Raw genomic sequence first — 14,721 nt, 5'->3', positions numbered from 1 at the left:
AGCCTTTTGGTGTTGGCAACACTTATTTCTTAATGCCGTGGATTAGATAAGCACTGCAGAATGGCAGCCAAACCTTCTCGACAGAGCTTCAAAGACCAAACTGTGGCTTTACTTCCCCAGTTTCCCAAGTCACTGGCAAAAGCTAAGCTGGAATTGAAGCTTGGAAGTTGGACTGTTGAGCATCCTGGAATTTTTCTAGAACTTGCTGCTTTTTTGTATTCAGCTATCTTGGATCACTTAACAATTTATTATGAGGTTATTCTGCTTTGGTTGCCAGAACTATTAATCAGGATTAGTTATTTTGTAGTACTGCCAGCGTTCAAGATGCACTCAGATTCCTTGATTCACAAGGACTGTTCTGAGCAATTCCTCCTTTGCTTGCCTTTTCTTAAGCTGTCTAAATAATGTGCATGGGTTTGTGATTAAACTTGGACTGCTGAGTGCTATGTCTGGGTGCTCTATCCACAGAACTCAGAATGAAGTTACTTGTATGACTAATGCCCAGACTTTCCTATTTTCAGACATGCATGTAGAGAGTACAGAATTCACAAAGAACTGGATCATCCTCGAATAGTTAAGCTATATGACTACTTTTCGCTGGATACTGACTCGTAAGTTATGTTGCTGTGTGCTTCAATTCGGTTTGACCCATTGACTACAAAATATTTGGTCTAATAAAGCTTCCCAGCAGAGTCCTGGGAATGTCCATACCAATGCTGTAGACTGTACTGCAGAGATGTCTCAGACTGTTTCTACGTAAATTGGTTTTGCAGAGATGCTAACTCATAAAGCGATGCGCCATATTAGATCAGATGTGATGCCCTACTAATAAATCCCACTTTTTAGTTAGCTTGGGCATGTGCCTCAGCTATTTTAGCTGTCTACTTCTGATCCTAGCACTAAATCAGGGATCTCCAGCCATTATTGAGGACCATTCTGGTATTATATTTGTAGAAAGAGCTGGAGGGCTTTTAATTTAATATATTGAACAAATGGTCTCTTACAGAGAAGCAACAACAAAGTGTTCCGTTTTGTTTAATCACAACAATTACTGTTTTGCCTTTAGGTTTTGTACAGTGTTAGAATACTGTGAGGGAAATGATCTGGACTTCTACCTGAAACAGCACAAGTTAATGTCGGAGAAAGAGGCGCGATCCATTATCATGCAGATTGTGAATGCTTTAAAATACTTAAATGAAATCAAACCTCCCATCATACACTATGACCTTAAACCAGGTATGTTGTGCTGCTAACTGACATGTTTAAGGATGCTAATTAAAGGTAATGGGTTATAAGTAACTAAGGGAAGTTTACTTTGGTCAGACAGCAAAAAGGAGACAGGCCTGGCTGGGAAGATTAACTTGCAACAAGAAAGAGCTGAAATGCACAGAACATGCTGGGAAAGGCTATTGTCTCCCAGAGTTGCAACACGAAACAAGGAAGTTACATTCCAGGAAAAGAAACCTCCTTATTTAGAATGAGCCCTTGAACCACCAATGTCTGCGTTTGGTTTCTCAGTGTCCTGCTTGTATTCTGCTGTTGTTGGGAGCTTCTGTTATTGTTTCATAGAAGTTCCCATAATTACTAGTGTTTCTTGTTTCCATTCTTCTGGCTTATTCTTTCTGTAATCATCATCTGTTCAAGAACTGTGTGGCAGAAGCTAACCTGGAAGTGTTTGATTTCGTATTGCACTGCAGGTCCTCAGCTTTGTGGACTGCAGTCGAGTTGTGTTTGCTCAGAGGTCTGCCTTTGAATTCAGTAATGCTTACTGTGTCTCTCCCAGCTTTGTCACAGGTTTCCCTTTCCTTCTAGCATTGGAGAGAGTCAGGAGGGCAAAAATGGAAGTTAGATTGGGGCGATGCATATTGGCTGCCTTGCTTTTTTTTCTTAATGCGGTAAAATTCAACTGTCTCATCAGACGGTTATCTCTGGTTTGTCTCCCTGTACTGCTGGCACTTCATCACTGTTGTGTAACTGATATGCGATGTGGTTTATTGCATCAGCAAGAGGAATCTGTACAGGAGGTGGTGCTGTTGCACTAGTTTTTGTTACCCTGTTTCTCCCCCAACTGAGTGCTGATGTCTGAGCGTGCTGCAGAGCTCTGCCTACAGTTGTCTGAAATAGTGATTCATCCACTGCCTTCGTGCACAGTTCTGCTGCTTTATTGTAGGCTTTGAACTGTGATGATCTGACTGCTTGATCCTTGATGGATTCTTAAAAGGTTTTTCCCTAAGCAGTAACTGCCCTTTTTGAGCTTAGCAAGCCCCTGGGGAGCACTATGCTAGGAAGGAGAGAGTTTTTGGCTGTTGAAAGGCCAGGGCAAGTCAGGACATCTGGGCAGAATGAGTCATAACTCTGAGTGTGTGTGCGCACTTCTGTCTCCCTTTCTGACCTGCCCTTTGAACAGGACCAGTCCCCTTTGGGAGGGAGCAAAACAGCGTGGGCATCAAGCTGATTTGGAGAGTAGAGCTCATAATCTGAAGGCTCCAACTAATGCTGGGTTACAAAGTTATTCTGCCCCAGACTGCTGCAGCTCTGTGTTTTGCAGGTTGCTTGTCTTCTCCTGCAGGGTGCCGGAATGCATTGCAATTTTGTTGCTGCCTTTTCCTGCTGGATGTGTATCCTAAGAGGCTGTTTCTTGTTCCCTTTAGGTAATATTCTTCTAGTCAATGGTACTGCATGTGGAGAGATAAAAATCACAGATTTTGGACTTTCCAAAATCATGGATGATGACAGCTACAACTCTGTTGATGGCATGGAACTGACATCGCAGGGGGCTGGTACTTACTGGTAAGTGTTGCCTGGGGCACTTGCAAGTTAGAGATCAAAAATAGTTTACAAACAGCTTTGGATCCATGTCAGTTCTGTATGTGCTGCCGTTGTCTGTGACAGCTTGAGACACTGGAGGTTTGAGACCCTAGAAACTGCTCGTTCAGTTGTCACACACAGCTCCTTCTGAGGCTGGCAGCTTTTTGCTTTCTAGTGCATTGGTGTTTACACATTTGAAAACCATCTCTTATCCAGAGGGCCTGATGAAAAACTGCATATGCCGCACACTGCTGAAATAGCCAACTCTGGAGTGGAGCTTGGCGGCTATTCACAGTGCGTAATGGCACTAACACCAGTTTAGGTGAGGAGGTGGAGAATACTATGGAAATACCAATGGGTCAGGGAGATGGAAAGAGAATTCCAGTCTAATGTGGTGAAAATCCATAGAGTTAAATCTTACAAAAGATGTAAATCTTGCAGTGCTATCTGTAGTCACAGCTTCACGTTCAAGTGTCATGTGAAAGATGTTTTCAGCAGTATTTCATCCCCCCTGCCAAGTGTTGTCACTGCCTTCACCGCTGGCTGAGTGTTTCCATTGCAAAACTGCTGGCCAAGGCCTTTCAACAACAAATGCCAGTTTTAAAGATAAAAGTAATTGGGATTATTTTATGTGCTCTGGTGAAAAGAAATTGACTGTGCTGACCAGCTTAGACCACAGAGGTCTGGAGAGTCCTGTGAGATCACTGTTTCAGGGAAGCAATACACAGTGGTGATCTTGGCCCAAGGATAAATGGGAATGAAAGAACTAGAATTGGGTCCTTTGAGTCCCAAGCTAACGTCTGACTGCAGAAGCTTGTTTCTTCTTTTCTATGTTAAATGACTCAACGTGTTTGGAGATAGTACTAATGATTTGTTGTCACTTCCTTCCAACCAGGTATCTGCCACCAGAATGTTTTGTGGTTGGGAAAGAACCTCCAAAGATTTCAAATAAAGTTGATGTCTGGTCAGTGGGAGTCATTTTCTATCAGTGTCTCTATGGTAGAAAGGTAAGAAGGCATTTAACCCGTTTCCCAGTGGTGATTCCCAAACTCTCTGGAGGCAGCCCTGGCTTCTGCTTCCTTCTCTTCCCCAGACTAGAAGCTGCTGCTTCTACCTTGTCTCTTTGCCATCAGTTCCAGGACAGAGCCCAAGCTAATGAGATGGGGAGAGTTTACTAGGCTGCGTTCACCTCTACATGGCACTTCCTTTAGAAGCAATGCTCTGCAGAGCTTTTCTTTCTGCTGGGCATGTTTCCACTGAAGCCTTTAAGGGCAGGACAAGCGTGCCGTTCAGGGCCAGACACCTGGGGTTCTTTGCATGGCGTTGTTTTGTGATGCTTTCAATGCCCGTTGAGCGTGATACTGCTCACCAGCTGCAACTCTTTTAAAACAAGAGCTTCTTACAAAGACCTACTCTAGAAGCTTTTAGGATGTTTTTTGGAAGGGAGGAGTCTGGATGAGGAGGAGGTGACTGTCCTGAGGAAAGGCGATCTGAGTGTGTTTTATGACAACAGAAGAGATTGGGTGGGGCAGGATAAGGATTCCATCAATGCTTGTTTTCGTCAATTCTTGGTAACTAAGTATTGTGAATGCCTGGACTCACAAACATGCTGGGCTTAGTGCTGTCAGGCAGGCAGGCGGTGGAACCAGCCCAGCAATGCCTGAGGCGGGTGACTTTCCTGACAGTTCAGTTAGATGAAGACCTTCTTGCTGACCTAGTAGGTCTGGAAGCAGGTGGAGTTCCCTCCTGAGCGGGAGTCACCTCTGGACGTGTTGCAGCTTGGTCCGTTTTGTTCAGTTTAAGCACAGGAGCAGTGTGTCGTGCTAATCTGGTTGGAATCTGCAGCACTTTCACTGCCTGTATGGGCTTCTTGCCTGGAAAAATGGTGATGTCAAGTGATGATAAACAGTAGCGTTATGGGTCTTTTAAGGCCTGCTGTCAACCTTTAACCACTGTCTTTTATTTTTCTGGTAGCCCTTTGGCCACAACCAGTCACAACAAGATATTCTGCAGGAGAACACAATCCTGAAAGCTACCGAGGTGCAGTTCCCTCCAAAGCCAGTAGTCACGCCAGAAGCAAAGGTAAATCTTGTTGCAGCAAGCTTGATCACGCTGCGTACCTCAGTCAGCGATCCACACTGACAGTTCCTTCCTCTTAGCTTCCCTAAACCGAGCAAGGAATTTTGTGTTTAGTGCTTACCTCCTGCAGAGCAGTCTGTGGCTTTGCTGTGTTGTAGTTGTCAGGCGGAGGATCGAATGCGGTACGGCATGTGTCTCTCCCGTGCTTTCTCCTGATAAAAGATGAGCTTCTGGCATAAGAGCTGGGCTGTCTGCGCAGTCACTGGGGAAGGAATTTCAGCACTGGGGTTGTCAGATTGGCTCAGCTCCCAAAGAATTTTCTATCGAAGAAAACTTCCCGTTTCTGTCAGTGTACTGATTCTTGTTTTGCCTTTGGTGTATCTGCAGGCATTTATCAGACGTTGTTTGGCCTACCGAAAGGAGGATCGGATAGATGTCCAGCAGCTGGCCTGTGACCCATACTTGCTGCCTCATATCCGCAAATCTGTATCCACAAGCAGCCCAGCTGGAGCTGCAATTGCATCAACCTCTGGATCATCCAATAACAGCTCTTCAAACTGAGACAGAGTAATAGGCCAAAAACTGCTTGAGAAACCGACAAAAAGACTTTCAGAAACAGCTTTGGAATAGAGGAATCCGCAAGGGTCTCAAGAAACCTGTACCAGGTGCTTTTTTTCTCTTGCTTTTTTCCATCCATAGAGCATGACAACATCAACTCTCATCAAGAAAACCTTCGGCATCTTAGGCCAAGCCATGTGGATAGGAATCGGCTTGAGGTTTATCTGGTAAATGACCACAAAGGGTGGCTGCTCTGAGCAAGGAGGGGAAACTCAAGAAAATACAAAAAGACATGGTTCCATGTACTGTGAACTTCTGAACATGCAGCCTTGGGGAATCCAGGACGCGGTGTGTGCTTCATATGAAGAATGTGGACTTTGGAAAAAGACTGGGCTAGTCCAGTGTTGATATTTAAACATTGTTCTTTTTCTTTTAATAAAGTTTAGGTAACATCTCCTGAAAAGCTCGAAGCACCAAGGTTCAGCTGGGGATGGTATATGACTCTTTGCCCTTTGGAGGGGAAAAAAGTTGATCCTGCCTGTTCATGGCACTAGAGTTAGTGTTTTACCCCTAATTAATTTCAGTTTTTTAAAATAACAATTTTTTGGAAGAAAACAGTTTTCTGGTCTCAAAGTGAAACCCTTATTAGCAGGTACATGGCAGTGTCCATTCTACGGATGGTGCAGCTTTCTGCTCCCTTGGGGTGGCCTCTTACGAATAATTCACCTTCTAAGGAGGGAGACGAAGCCGATAGGAGAACAGGCCTGCGTAGATCTCTTGTGATCACATTGGATCACAGCTCAGATTGCCACGAGGTTTTCAGCTGCTGCTTCATAGCGCTCTCAACGGTTGCACCTTTTTAATTTATTTGAAGTGCTGGGTTTTTTTCCTTTTTTTTCTTTTTTTTCTTTGAAAACACACCCTGACATGTTCATGAAGTGCTCTTTGCTCTCGCGAGCGTGATACCTGTTGACTCTTGAAAAGGCAGGCAGCAAACGGGAAGGAATCAGCACAGCTCAGTTGCTCACGCGTGTGATCTGTGCTCATGCAGTACTGTCCGTACCTTGTTAACATTACAAAAACCCAAAGCTGAAGACTCGTCTGCTCTTCTCAGTTAGGTGACTTGGCAGGGAAGGCTCCTCTCTCTCTTAACACTTTCCTCTTAAAAGTTGCTGACTTTCCAAACTTGCTGACATCGCGGCATCAGATCATAAATGAGGGGGAAGGAGATGCAGTTTAGAAGGGAACAGACGCCCTAATTATTTTTGTCTCCCTTCCGTACTCCGCTCGAGGGGCCTCGCGCCCCCAGCAGGAATCTGCCCGCTGTGAAACACAAACCTCCTGCCCCCACCGTGCCCCCTTTTCCCCCCCCCCACGTTGGAGGAAGACTGCAAACCCGTGCGGAAAGCACAGCGCTTGAACATGTGGCAGCCAGGTTGGCGCGTTCCTAACATGTGGCAGGAGTTGTCAGCCAGAAATATTTAAAGATGCAGTGTTCGCGAGCGAGGTTCGCCTCGGGAGGGAGCTGAGCGGGGCGCTGCCGCCATTCAGGGCGTTCGTTTAAGAGCAAATTGCGCTGTGCACCCTTCATCCGGCACCCAGGCCCGTTGTGGGCTGTTCTCCCTGCAGCACCTCCGGGACTGCACCTGCGGTCACAGCGTGGGGGGCTTTGGGGGGCGTTCGGTACCTGAGCGGCGTCCTTGGGGCACGCGACGCTCTCCGTTACGCCCTGAGAGAGCTACCGCTCGCCTGCCTTGCCGTAAGCCAGTCTGCAAACGTTGCGCTTAACCTGTTCGGGAGCCTGTGGTGAACTGAAACATTGAGGAATCTGGTGAAATTTGAACTGTGGACCTGGGAAGTGCAGAACTCTGCTGCTTTGATTTTTTATTACTATTTTTTGTAGTGACTCTTGGGCTTTTAATTGGATGTGTTCACTCGCAGCTGCATTAAGGTGGTCTTTAAACCGCAGTGTTTTTAAACAAAGAAAAGAAATACTGCATCTTTAAATCCTCAGCCGTAATTTCTTAGCCCTTTCCATCCCTGCTGGTCTATTCTAGAAGTTAACTGTTTAGCAAGCAGTGCTACAACGTGTCTGTTCGGCCTCCATCAGGCAAAATCAGGGTTGATGCTTCATCCTGTTTGCTGAAACCGATTATTTGGTGTCTATCCGCATAGGGGAGAATTCTAAAAGGGTTTTTTTGGTTTTGGTTTTTTTTCTTTTGGAACCCGGTCCGGTCGTTTCTTGGACATTAAGCGTGTGCTATCGCTGTGGGTGTGATTGGTTTTGTGTCGGATGCGTTTATTCCTGCCGTGGGACACCCGTCCAGGGGCCTGGGGACGGCGTTAGCCTCGTCCGGTGCTAGTAGCAGTGGAGAACCCTGGTAGAATTCTGGCTGCGACACCTTCCTCGCTAATACGGGTTTCACTTCCAATAACAGACCCTATCGCCACACTGTTCATTTACTTAAAGAAAAGTGTATGAAGAATTTGTAACTTAAAACCAGGCCAGACTGTTTTGGCTCTACCCAACAGATGAGACATGGATATTAAAATAAGTTTTAAGAAACTGATTTGCTTGACTCTCACTCTTTTGCTGTTTGTAGTTCCAGCAGGAGCTTTCTTGCGCTGACTGCGCAGCGGTCGCAGGAGGAGATCGGGGAGGAGAAGACAGAGGTGGCATTCGGACAGCTCAGACCAGTGAGACCTTTGCATCGGAGGGGGGGAATCGCTCACTGGGCGGGTTATTGTTGCAAATTACTGAGTCTTGCTTAATTGCTGACGTTGATCCTCCGGTTCAGGAGCGTGGAGGAAGACATCAAAGCTGGGTTTATCCCTAGTTTTTAAGTTGAGAAGCTCTATGGGTTTGGGACAGAGAGAAACCCTTTGGTGTCTGTCGATGTATGTTCTTGTTCAGCTCTTCTGCCCTGGCTGAACGTGCCGAGAGCCGGTGGCACGAGCCTGCCGGTGGCGGCCCGGCCCGCGGGAGCGCAAGGCCCTGGCTTAAGTCGCACAGAAAGGCCATGCAGTGCCGAGCTCGACTCCTTTAACTTCTCAGGGCTCGTCAACTTTAAAAATATACAATAGAAAATCAGGAAAGACCTTGGCAGCTAAAGACGTGGAGTTTGCATCTGTTGGGATGAGTAAGTAGGAAGCGCCGGCTCACGGGCCCGGCTCTGACGGCACGTCGCAACCTCGGTGCGAGATGCCGCTGCTGCACGACGAAGGCAGCATCTGCCAGCAAGCGGCTGATTTCTCTGGAGGAAGAGTTGCTATGGATAAGGACTTCTCTGCTCCTCGGCAAGCCTGACGTCAGCCTTGCTCCGTTGGAAATGAAAGGGAGCTTTCGGTGAAGTGTGAAACCGAACACCGAGAGCAATTCGGCTCGCTGCGTGCTGCTGCAGCTGGTTATTTTTGTGTCTGGCGTTCCAGTTTTGATGATGATGCACAGATTTGGGTAAGAGGAGGAGGAGGCAATGTTTCAGCAGCAAGGTTATGAACACGGTGTGGTGGCAGTGAGACCTCCAGGCCAGGTACCCCGTCACGTGCATGTTCGTGGGCTTTTGCATTCAGCTTCGAGCCAGCAGGATTGCTGATGCTGAGGGGCTGCGTTGTCGGATGCTTTGCCTCGAACGTTAGCGGCTAGGGGTCGTGCTACGAAACGAGTTTCCATCTGCTAAATAGGCCGGTCCCGGTTTATTTTGTGACCTGGCAAACCCTTGACACAAGGTTGACGTGAGGTTTGCTGCTGCTCGCGCAGGCCTCGGAGGATGTTATTTTTCTGGGTGCTGCCCAAGCTTGGCCCAGGCAGGCTGGCCTTAAAGCTCTCGCGCCTAAAATGGAGGGAGAGATCTTGCAGATGAAGGACAGACGCTGAAATCTTGCAGAGCTGAGCTAGAGGTGCGCCCACCCCTTGCTGTTTTTCGGTGACCGCGTTAAGATCAGCGGAGAAAGAGCTTCTCCAAAGGGACCTGCGTGGGGCAGGGGACACGCGTCCCCTGAGCCTAGCGCAGCCCGCGCCGTCCCCCAGCAGAGAGGGGATTTTTGCACCAGACGCAGATGAATCTCCGCACGAGATTTCCGCCGTTGAACGGGGCTGAGCAGCTCATCCCTGCCCTGCGCCGTGCCCGGCTCAGCCCGGGAGCGCGTGGATGGGCTGGGTGCCGCCGCAGCGATTGCCCTGGGTGGGGTGAGAGGCCAAGCAAACGCGGAGCCGCTCGGCCTCCCCTCGACACGTTCGCACCCAGAACTAGGCGGCTTGGACACAAGGAGGCTTTTGTGCTCGCCGGGCGGCGGTGCGGGAGCGGGAGCCGCTTGCAGGAAAAACTCTCGTTTCATGCATCGACTGGGGGGGGGGGTGCGAAGGAGGGGGAAAAGCCTCCGGCGCGTGCTGTCCGGTGAGCCGCTGGCAATCCCGCTTTGCCTCTCTGCTCCGGTGCTCCTGCTTTGCAAGCCTCCGAAGTGGGTTATAAACGCCTTTGAAAGATGAGACTAAAGGCTGCGTAGCCAAGGATGGCGAGAGCCCTGCAGGCTCCTGGCCCGGATCGGCATCGCCTCCGGCTCGGACGCGGTCAGGGAGGTGCCGGGCAGGGGGTTGCGGGCTGTACCGGCCCTCGCTGTCCCCCCGCGGCAGCCGCCGGGGGAATCTCGGCTCCCCCGTCCCCGGCGAGCGCAGCTGATGGATGAAAGGCTCCTTCCTTGCAGGCCTCAGCCGGGCTTCGGAGCTGGAGGAGCAGCAGGGTCAGCGCGGGGGGTTCAGCACTTCGAGCCGAAGTCCGGTAAACCTTAAAAATTGGGGTAAGGGAGAGGTTAGCGTCCCGCCTCCGGCAGCACGGGCTCGAGCAGCCACAGTGCGGGGCCGAGCGGCGCTCCCGCTTCGACGGGCCCTTCCCGCTCGGAAGGGCTGCAGCCGGGGTGGCTGCTTTCCCCCCGGGTCCCATCCCCGTTTCCGGCTGGAGGAGGACGCCGTGCGGGATGTGCTCTCCCCCTCTGCGAGCGCTCCAGCTGCCTTCACTCCGGCTCCGTAACCCGGCTGTGCTGGAGTCACGCAGCCAAAGTGTTTTCCTGCAAGGGAATTTCTTGGGAACGGCTGCAATTCCTCTCCGCCCCTCTCGCAGCCTTCGCAGGAGCCCTCGGGGGCCCCGGCAGGCCGGCGAGCGGGCTCGGAGGACAGCGCGGCCCCCGTGGCCTCGGCACGGCGCTGGAAGGGCCGGGCTCTGGAGCGCCCTGAAATTCCTCGTGGCAGCTCCGAGCGAGCACATCTGGTTCCAATCAATTCCTCGCAGCCTGAACTCGCCTGGCTTTTAAGGGCCGCAGAAGAGCGAGCGGCGCGGAGCACCGGGCCCCGTCTCGTCTCGCGCTCGGGGACCCTCGTCGGGCGCCGCCGCGTGGCTCGGGGGGACGGGGAGGGCGCCGGGGGGGGCAGAGCCGAGCAGCTCGGTGTGGACGCGCATCCTTCAATCCCACTGCAGCAGGGCCCCGGAGCCGCCGCGGCTCCTTCTCCCACCGTGGCCTGAGCCCCCGGGGGCTCCCAGCGGGGCTGGGGCATCGGGAAAGTCCGGGGGGCTGCACAGGGGCTGGAAATTGGGAAAAAGGGCTCCTAAAAGGCACATCAGGGTTTTCCAATTGCACGTTTAAAAGGAGGGGAAAAAAAGGAGGAGAGAGGCTGCATCTCGCCTGCTCCCTGCTAAACCTCCCCACCCCGGCCCTCTCCGCACCCCGATCTGCGTCCGGTGCATGGAGACAGCTCGGGCCCCCTCGGAGCGCCTGGCCGCCAGCCCCCGGGCCACCGACGCTGGCCCCGGAGCGGGGACGCAGGGCCAGAGCGTGTCCCCACACTCGTCCCCAGAGGGGAGGGTGCAAACATGGACCGGCGGTTCGGCGACCGGTCGCGCTCAGAGCTGAGGGTTGATTCTCCCAGCCGGGCGAGCGCATTGCCGAAGCGCCCAGCGGATCCCGGATCCCCACGCGGTCCTGAGCCGGGGGGAGCCCCCTCCGCCGCGGCATTTGCACCCAGGCAGGGGCCACCCCGGCCACCCGTGGGAAAACGTAGGATGTTGCAGCCTCTACGCGGCGGCCGGGAGCAGCTATTTCAGAGGAAGCGAGCGGAGCGGGGTCCCGACGCTGCTGCACCTTCCCCACCCCGGTCGTTAGACTCCGGCCTCGGTGCAAAAGCTGGAGGGTTTGTGGGCTTTCCAGGAGGAAAAAAACAAAACAAAAGGCAAACGATGCTCTTTGCATGGTTTTCTTTTTCACGTGCGTTTCTGTCCCTGCCTCCCGGCATCCCGCAACAGTGAGTTCCCTGGGAAATCGCCCCTCTCGCTTCCCAGCTGGCTGCTCCATGGCTCCAGCCCTCGAGGCTGGATTCGCCTGGGAACCAGCACTATATAATAGCTTATTTTTGCCGAAGGGCCACGGTGCTGCGCAAATGCATCTCCCGATCCCCAGCGTGTGCCGGCTGGCACCGCCAGCCCTCTTCCAGCGGGGCTGGAGCGAGGGAGCCCAGCAGGGGCCGATGCCCCGGGAAAAGGCTGCGCGGAGGCGCCGGCGGAGCGAGGAGAGGAGCAGCGCGGCTGCCATGGCCCTCCGGGTCTCGGCCGCCCGCCTCCGCTCCCGGCCGGGCGTTCCTGCCTGGCGGGGAGCGACGTGGCCGCGTCCCGCTCCAGCTCCCGGCGCGGGGGGAGAGGAGAGCCGGCCGCCTCTCGGAGCGGTGACCTCAGCGCAGCGTCGCCTGCCAGGCCCGTGTTGATCTTGGCCCCGCCGGCTCCGTTCGGGGGCCAGGATGAGGCCGAGGCGGCGCGACCGGAGCGCCGAGCTCGCGGCAGAGCCCGGCAGGTGCCGGTGGGACCCAGCAGCGCCTGCATCAAGCACCGTCCCCCCAAGACGGAGAAATATCCTTTAACAGCCCGGGAACTGGAGGCGGAGATTGCGGAGGGGAAGCGAAGCCCGTGGCCACGGGCAGCACCTGCAGTCCGGGCGCTCCGGGCAAGGCTTTGCTTAGGATTTGCAGCAATGACCCTTCTTGGGCGCTTTCAAACCTAACAAAAAGCCTCGAAGCAGTAAACTCGCCCCTTGTGCTTCACCCGCGTGAGTCAGGGCTGCGTCGGAGGAGCTCACCCGCCCCCCGCCCTGGTTACGCGTTTATTGGCCTCGGGCCGTAAGCGCCTGCTAGGGAGAAGAACCAGCTCGGATGAAGGAAGCGTTACGTCGAGAAGGGAGAGGAGGGACGGGAGATGGGTTTTGGTACGTGCGGGGAGAGCGGTGGATTTGCTCCGTCGCCCGCCTCTACGAGAGGTCGCGGTGTCGAGTGGGGCTAGGAGCCGCCGTGGTCTCCGTAGCTGGTGGCTAGGTGGTGCCACCCTTCAGCATTAGCAATCCAAGCCTTGTCCTGGAGGACACCCCTCGTGACCGCGCTCCGACGGTCGCGCTCGCAACCTGTTTCTGTCCTTCCGCTTCAGCTCCTTTCTTTCCCCATCTTTTCCAGCCGAATCCATGGTTTCCCAAGCGGCAATAATCGAATGCTTCACTGAAGACCATCTGCCTTAGACCTGCTGTATTTCCCGTGTTTGGGAGTGGGCGTCTGCCATGGTTTCCCCCTTGAAAAATCCACATCGTGTTGCGTTTTCTCTGTCTTTGATAACTCTCTCCACCCGAATATCTCACCTGGAGCCTGGTGCTACTGAAGCTGGTCTCACGGGTCCGTAGATGCCTGAATCCTGTCCTCTAATGCCTTTGACCGGAGCAAACACCGAGTATACGCCATATCCAGGTCCTGGCACTTGTTGGTCCAGCTGAATTCAATACCCGGCTCTGAGGGCGCATCTCCAAAAGCGAGCACCTTCGCTACAAATCCAGTGCTGGTTTATCCTTCGGTCTACTCCAGACTAATTCCACATTTGGCCATTTCATCCAAGGTGAGCTTTTAAAATCATAACGTCCTTCTTATTTAACAAAACCAAGGCTGAAAACCAGCCTCCCCTTCCGCGGAGCCTGTAATTACCGGGCGATGAAACGCGTGGGTTTTCCCATCCTCATCTACCTGGGTCTCACCAGTTGTTAGCAACATTTATTTTCTGATCTACGCGTGGGAAGCTGAATATCCCAGATTGACCCGTTTTCTGCCAGTATTCACAGATAGGGAGGAGGCCTTCGGCCAGAGGTGATTTAGTGGCAGGGATCTGGCATGGATCTGTCCCAGGATCCAACCCCTCGCTTCTAGCGGCGGTGTGAAGAGAGAGCTCCCAAGAGCACGGCCTGTGGCTGAAAGTCCTGGCCCTTTGCGAGCAGCCAATTCCTCGCGTCTGGCAGAAACTCGTTACCGACAAAAAGGTCAGACAGAGCTTGGAGAAATCCTGGGGGAAACGGAAAAAATGCATTTCCTCCAGATGCATTCTGCTGAGTGACAACTCAACTGGTACTAAACCAGACGAGGAGGAGAGCAAGCGAGGAGTTATTGGCCTGCTCCGGAGGAATGAATTTCTAGGATATGTTACTTATCTTCTCATCGCACGCAGAGCCAGCACTGCCAAGTAAAGGGACAGCTGGGACGCTGGCGAGGCCGGGCGACGGCGATGCTCTGCGGCATCTGAAGCCCTTCAGCTCTGCTGCCTCCCCTCCCGGGCAGGGATTCGCCTCCAGGACAAGGAGGGCAGGTTCCTCCGGTGGTGGGACCTGAAAGGGGGCAATGCAGCAGGCACCTCCTCAGGTGGCACTTTACTCGTTAAAACCAAAATTTTTTAACGACACTGGCATGGTTGAGCAGGTCTCGCAGGGCCCTTGCGCATCAGGACTGCAGCCGGCCAAGGACGTCACGACAGCCGTCGCCGTCCCGGCTCCGGGGTCTAGGGATGGGACAGAGGAGAGGGGCGCTTCCCTCCCCTCCCGCGCCTGCTCCCTGCGGACATGCCGGCCCGGCTGCGGAGCAGCTCCCGGTTGCCAATGCGAGCGAGGCTGGTGCTCCAGGCGCTGGTTCAATTAAAAAATAATCCGTGGCTTAAAAACACCCAACCGCGCAGGTGATGATGTGCTGAATTGGGCCCCCCTGGAGAACTCGCCTTTCCGAAGACTGTCCTGGCACCAGCCCGGAGGGCCTCCAGCCTTAGCCGGGGAACAACAGATTCGATTATTTTTGCAAGGGGTTACCAAACTTTTAATTTTTAATGTAGTTAAAAGTAATTTTTTCTTTTAAGCCTTTTCTTTTCAGCTCTTGAGCCAAGCTCCTCCTGGGCACTGCTCCGGTTTGAGGCACGCGACCGCCGCAGCTTTCCCGGCAGGACGGGC

The 14,721-nt window shown here is 52.8% G+C and overlaps 1 protein-coding gene across 2 annotated transcripts in view; it reads left to right on the top strand.

The window, feature by feature from the left end:
* Window positions 1-8,011, top strand: part of TLK2 (tousled like kinase 2) — a 43,266-nt gene extending 35,255 nt beyond the window's left edge. For both annotated transcript variants that reach the window (XM_067311932.1, XM_067311933.1), the window contains 6 exons: window positions 522-611; window positions 1,067-1,236; window positions 2,652-2,790; window positions 3,704-3,815; window positions 4,783-4,890; window positions 5,275-8,011. In XM_067311932.1, coding sequence (XP_067168033.1) covers window positions 522-611; window positions 1,067-1,236; window positions 2,652-2,790; window positions 3,704-3,815; window positions 4,783-4,890; window positions 5,275-5,448 — 793 coding nt within the window. In that variant the 3' untranslated portion in view covers window positions 5,449-8,011. The remainder of the gene's footprint in view (window positions 1-521; window positions 612-1,066; window positions 1,237-2,651; window positions 2,791-3,703; window positions 3,816-4,782; window positions 4,891-5,274) is intronic.
* The last annotated feature ends 6,710 nt before the right edge of the window (window positions 8,012-14,721 follow it).

Source organism: Apteryx mantelli, chromosome 28 (genome assembly GCF_036417845.1).
Source record: "Apteryx mantelli isolate bAptMan1 chromosome 28, bAptMan1.hap1, whole genome shotgun sequence".
Taxonomy (NCBI): domain Eukaryota; kingdom Metazoa; phylum Chordata; class Aves; order Apterygiformes; family Apterygidae; genus Apteryx; species Apteryx mantelli.
The sequence above is the reverse complement of the archived record's forward strand: the minus strand, read 5'-3'. Positions and strand labels throughout refer to the sequence as shown.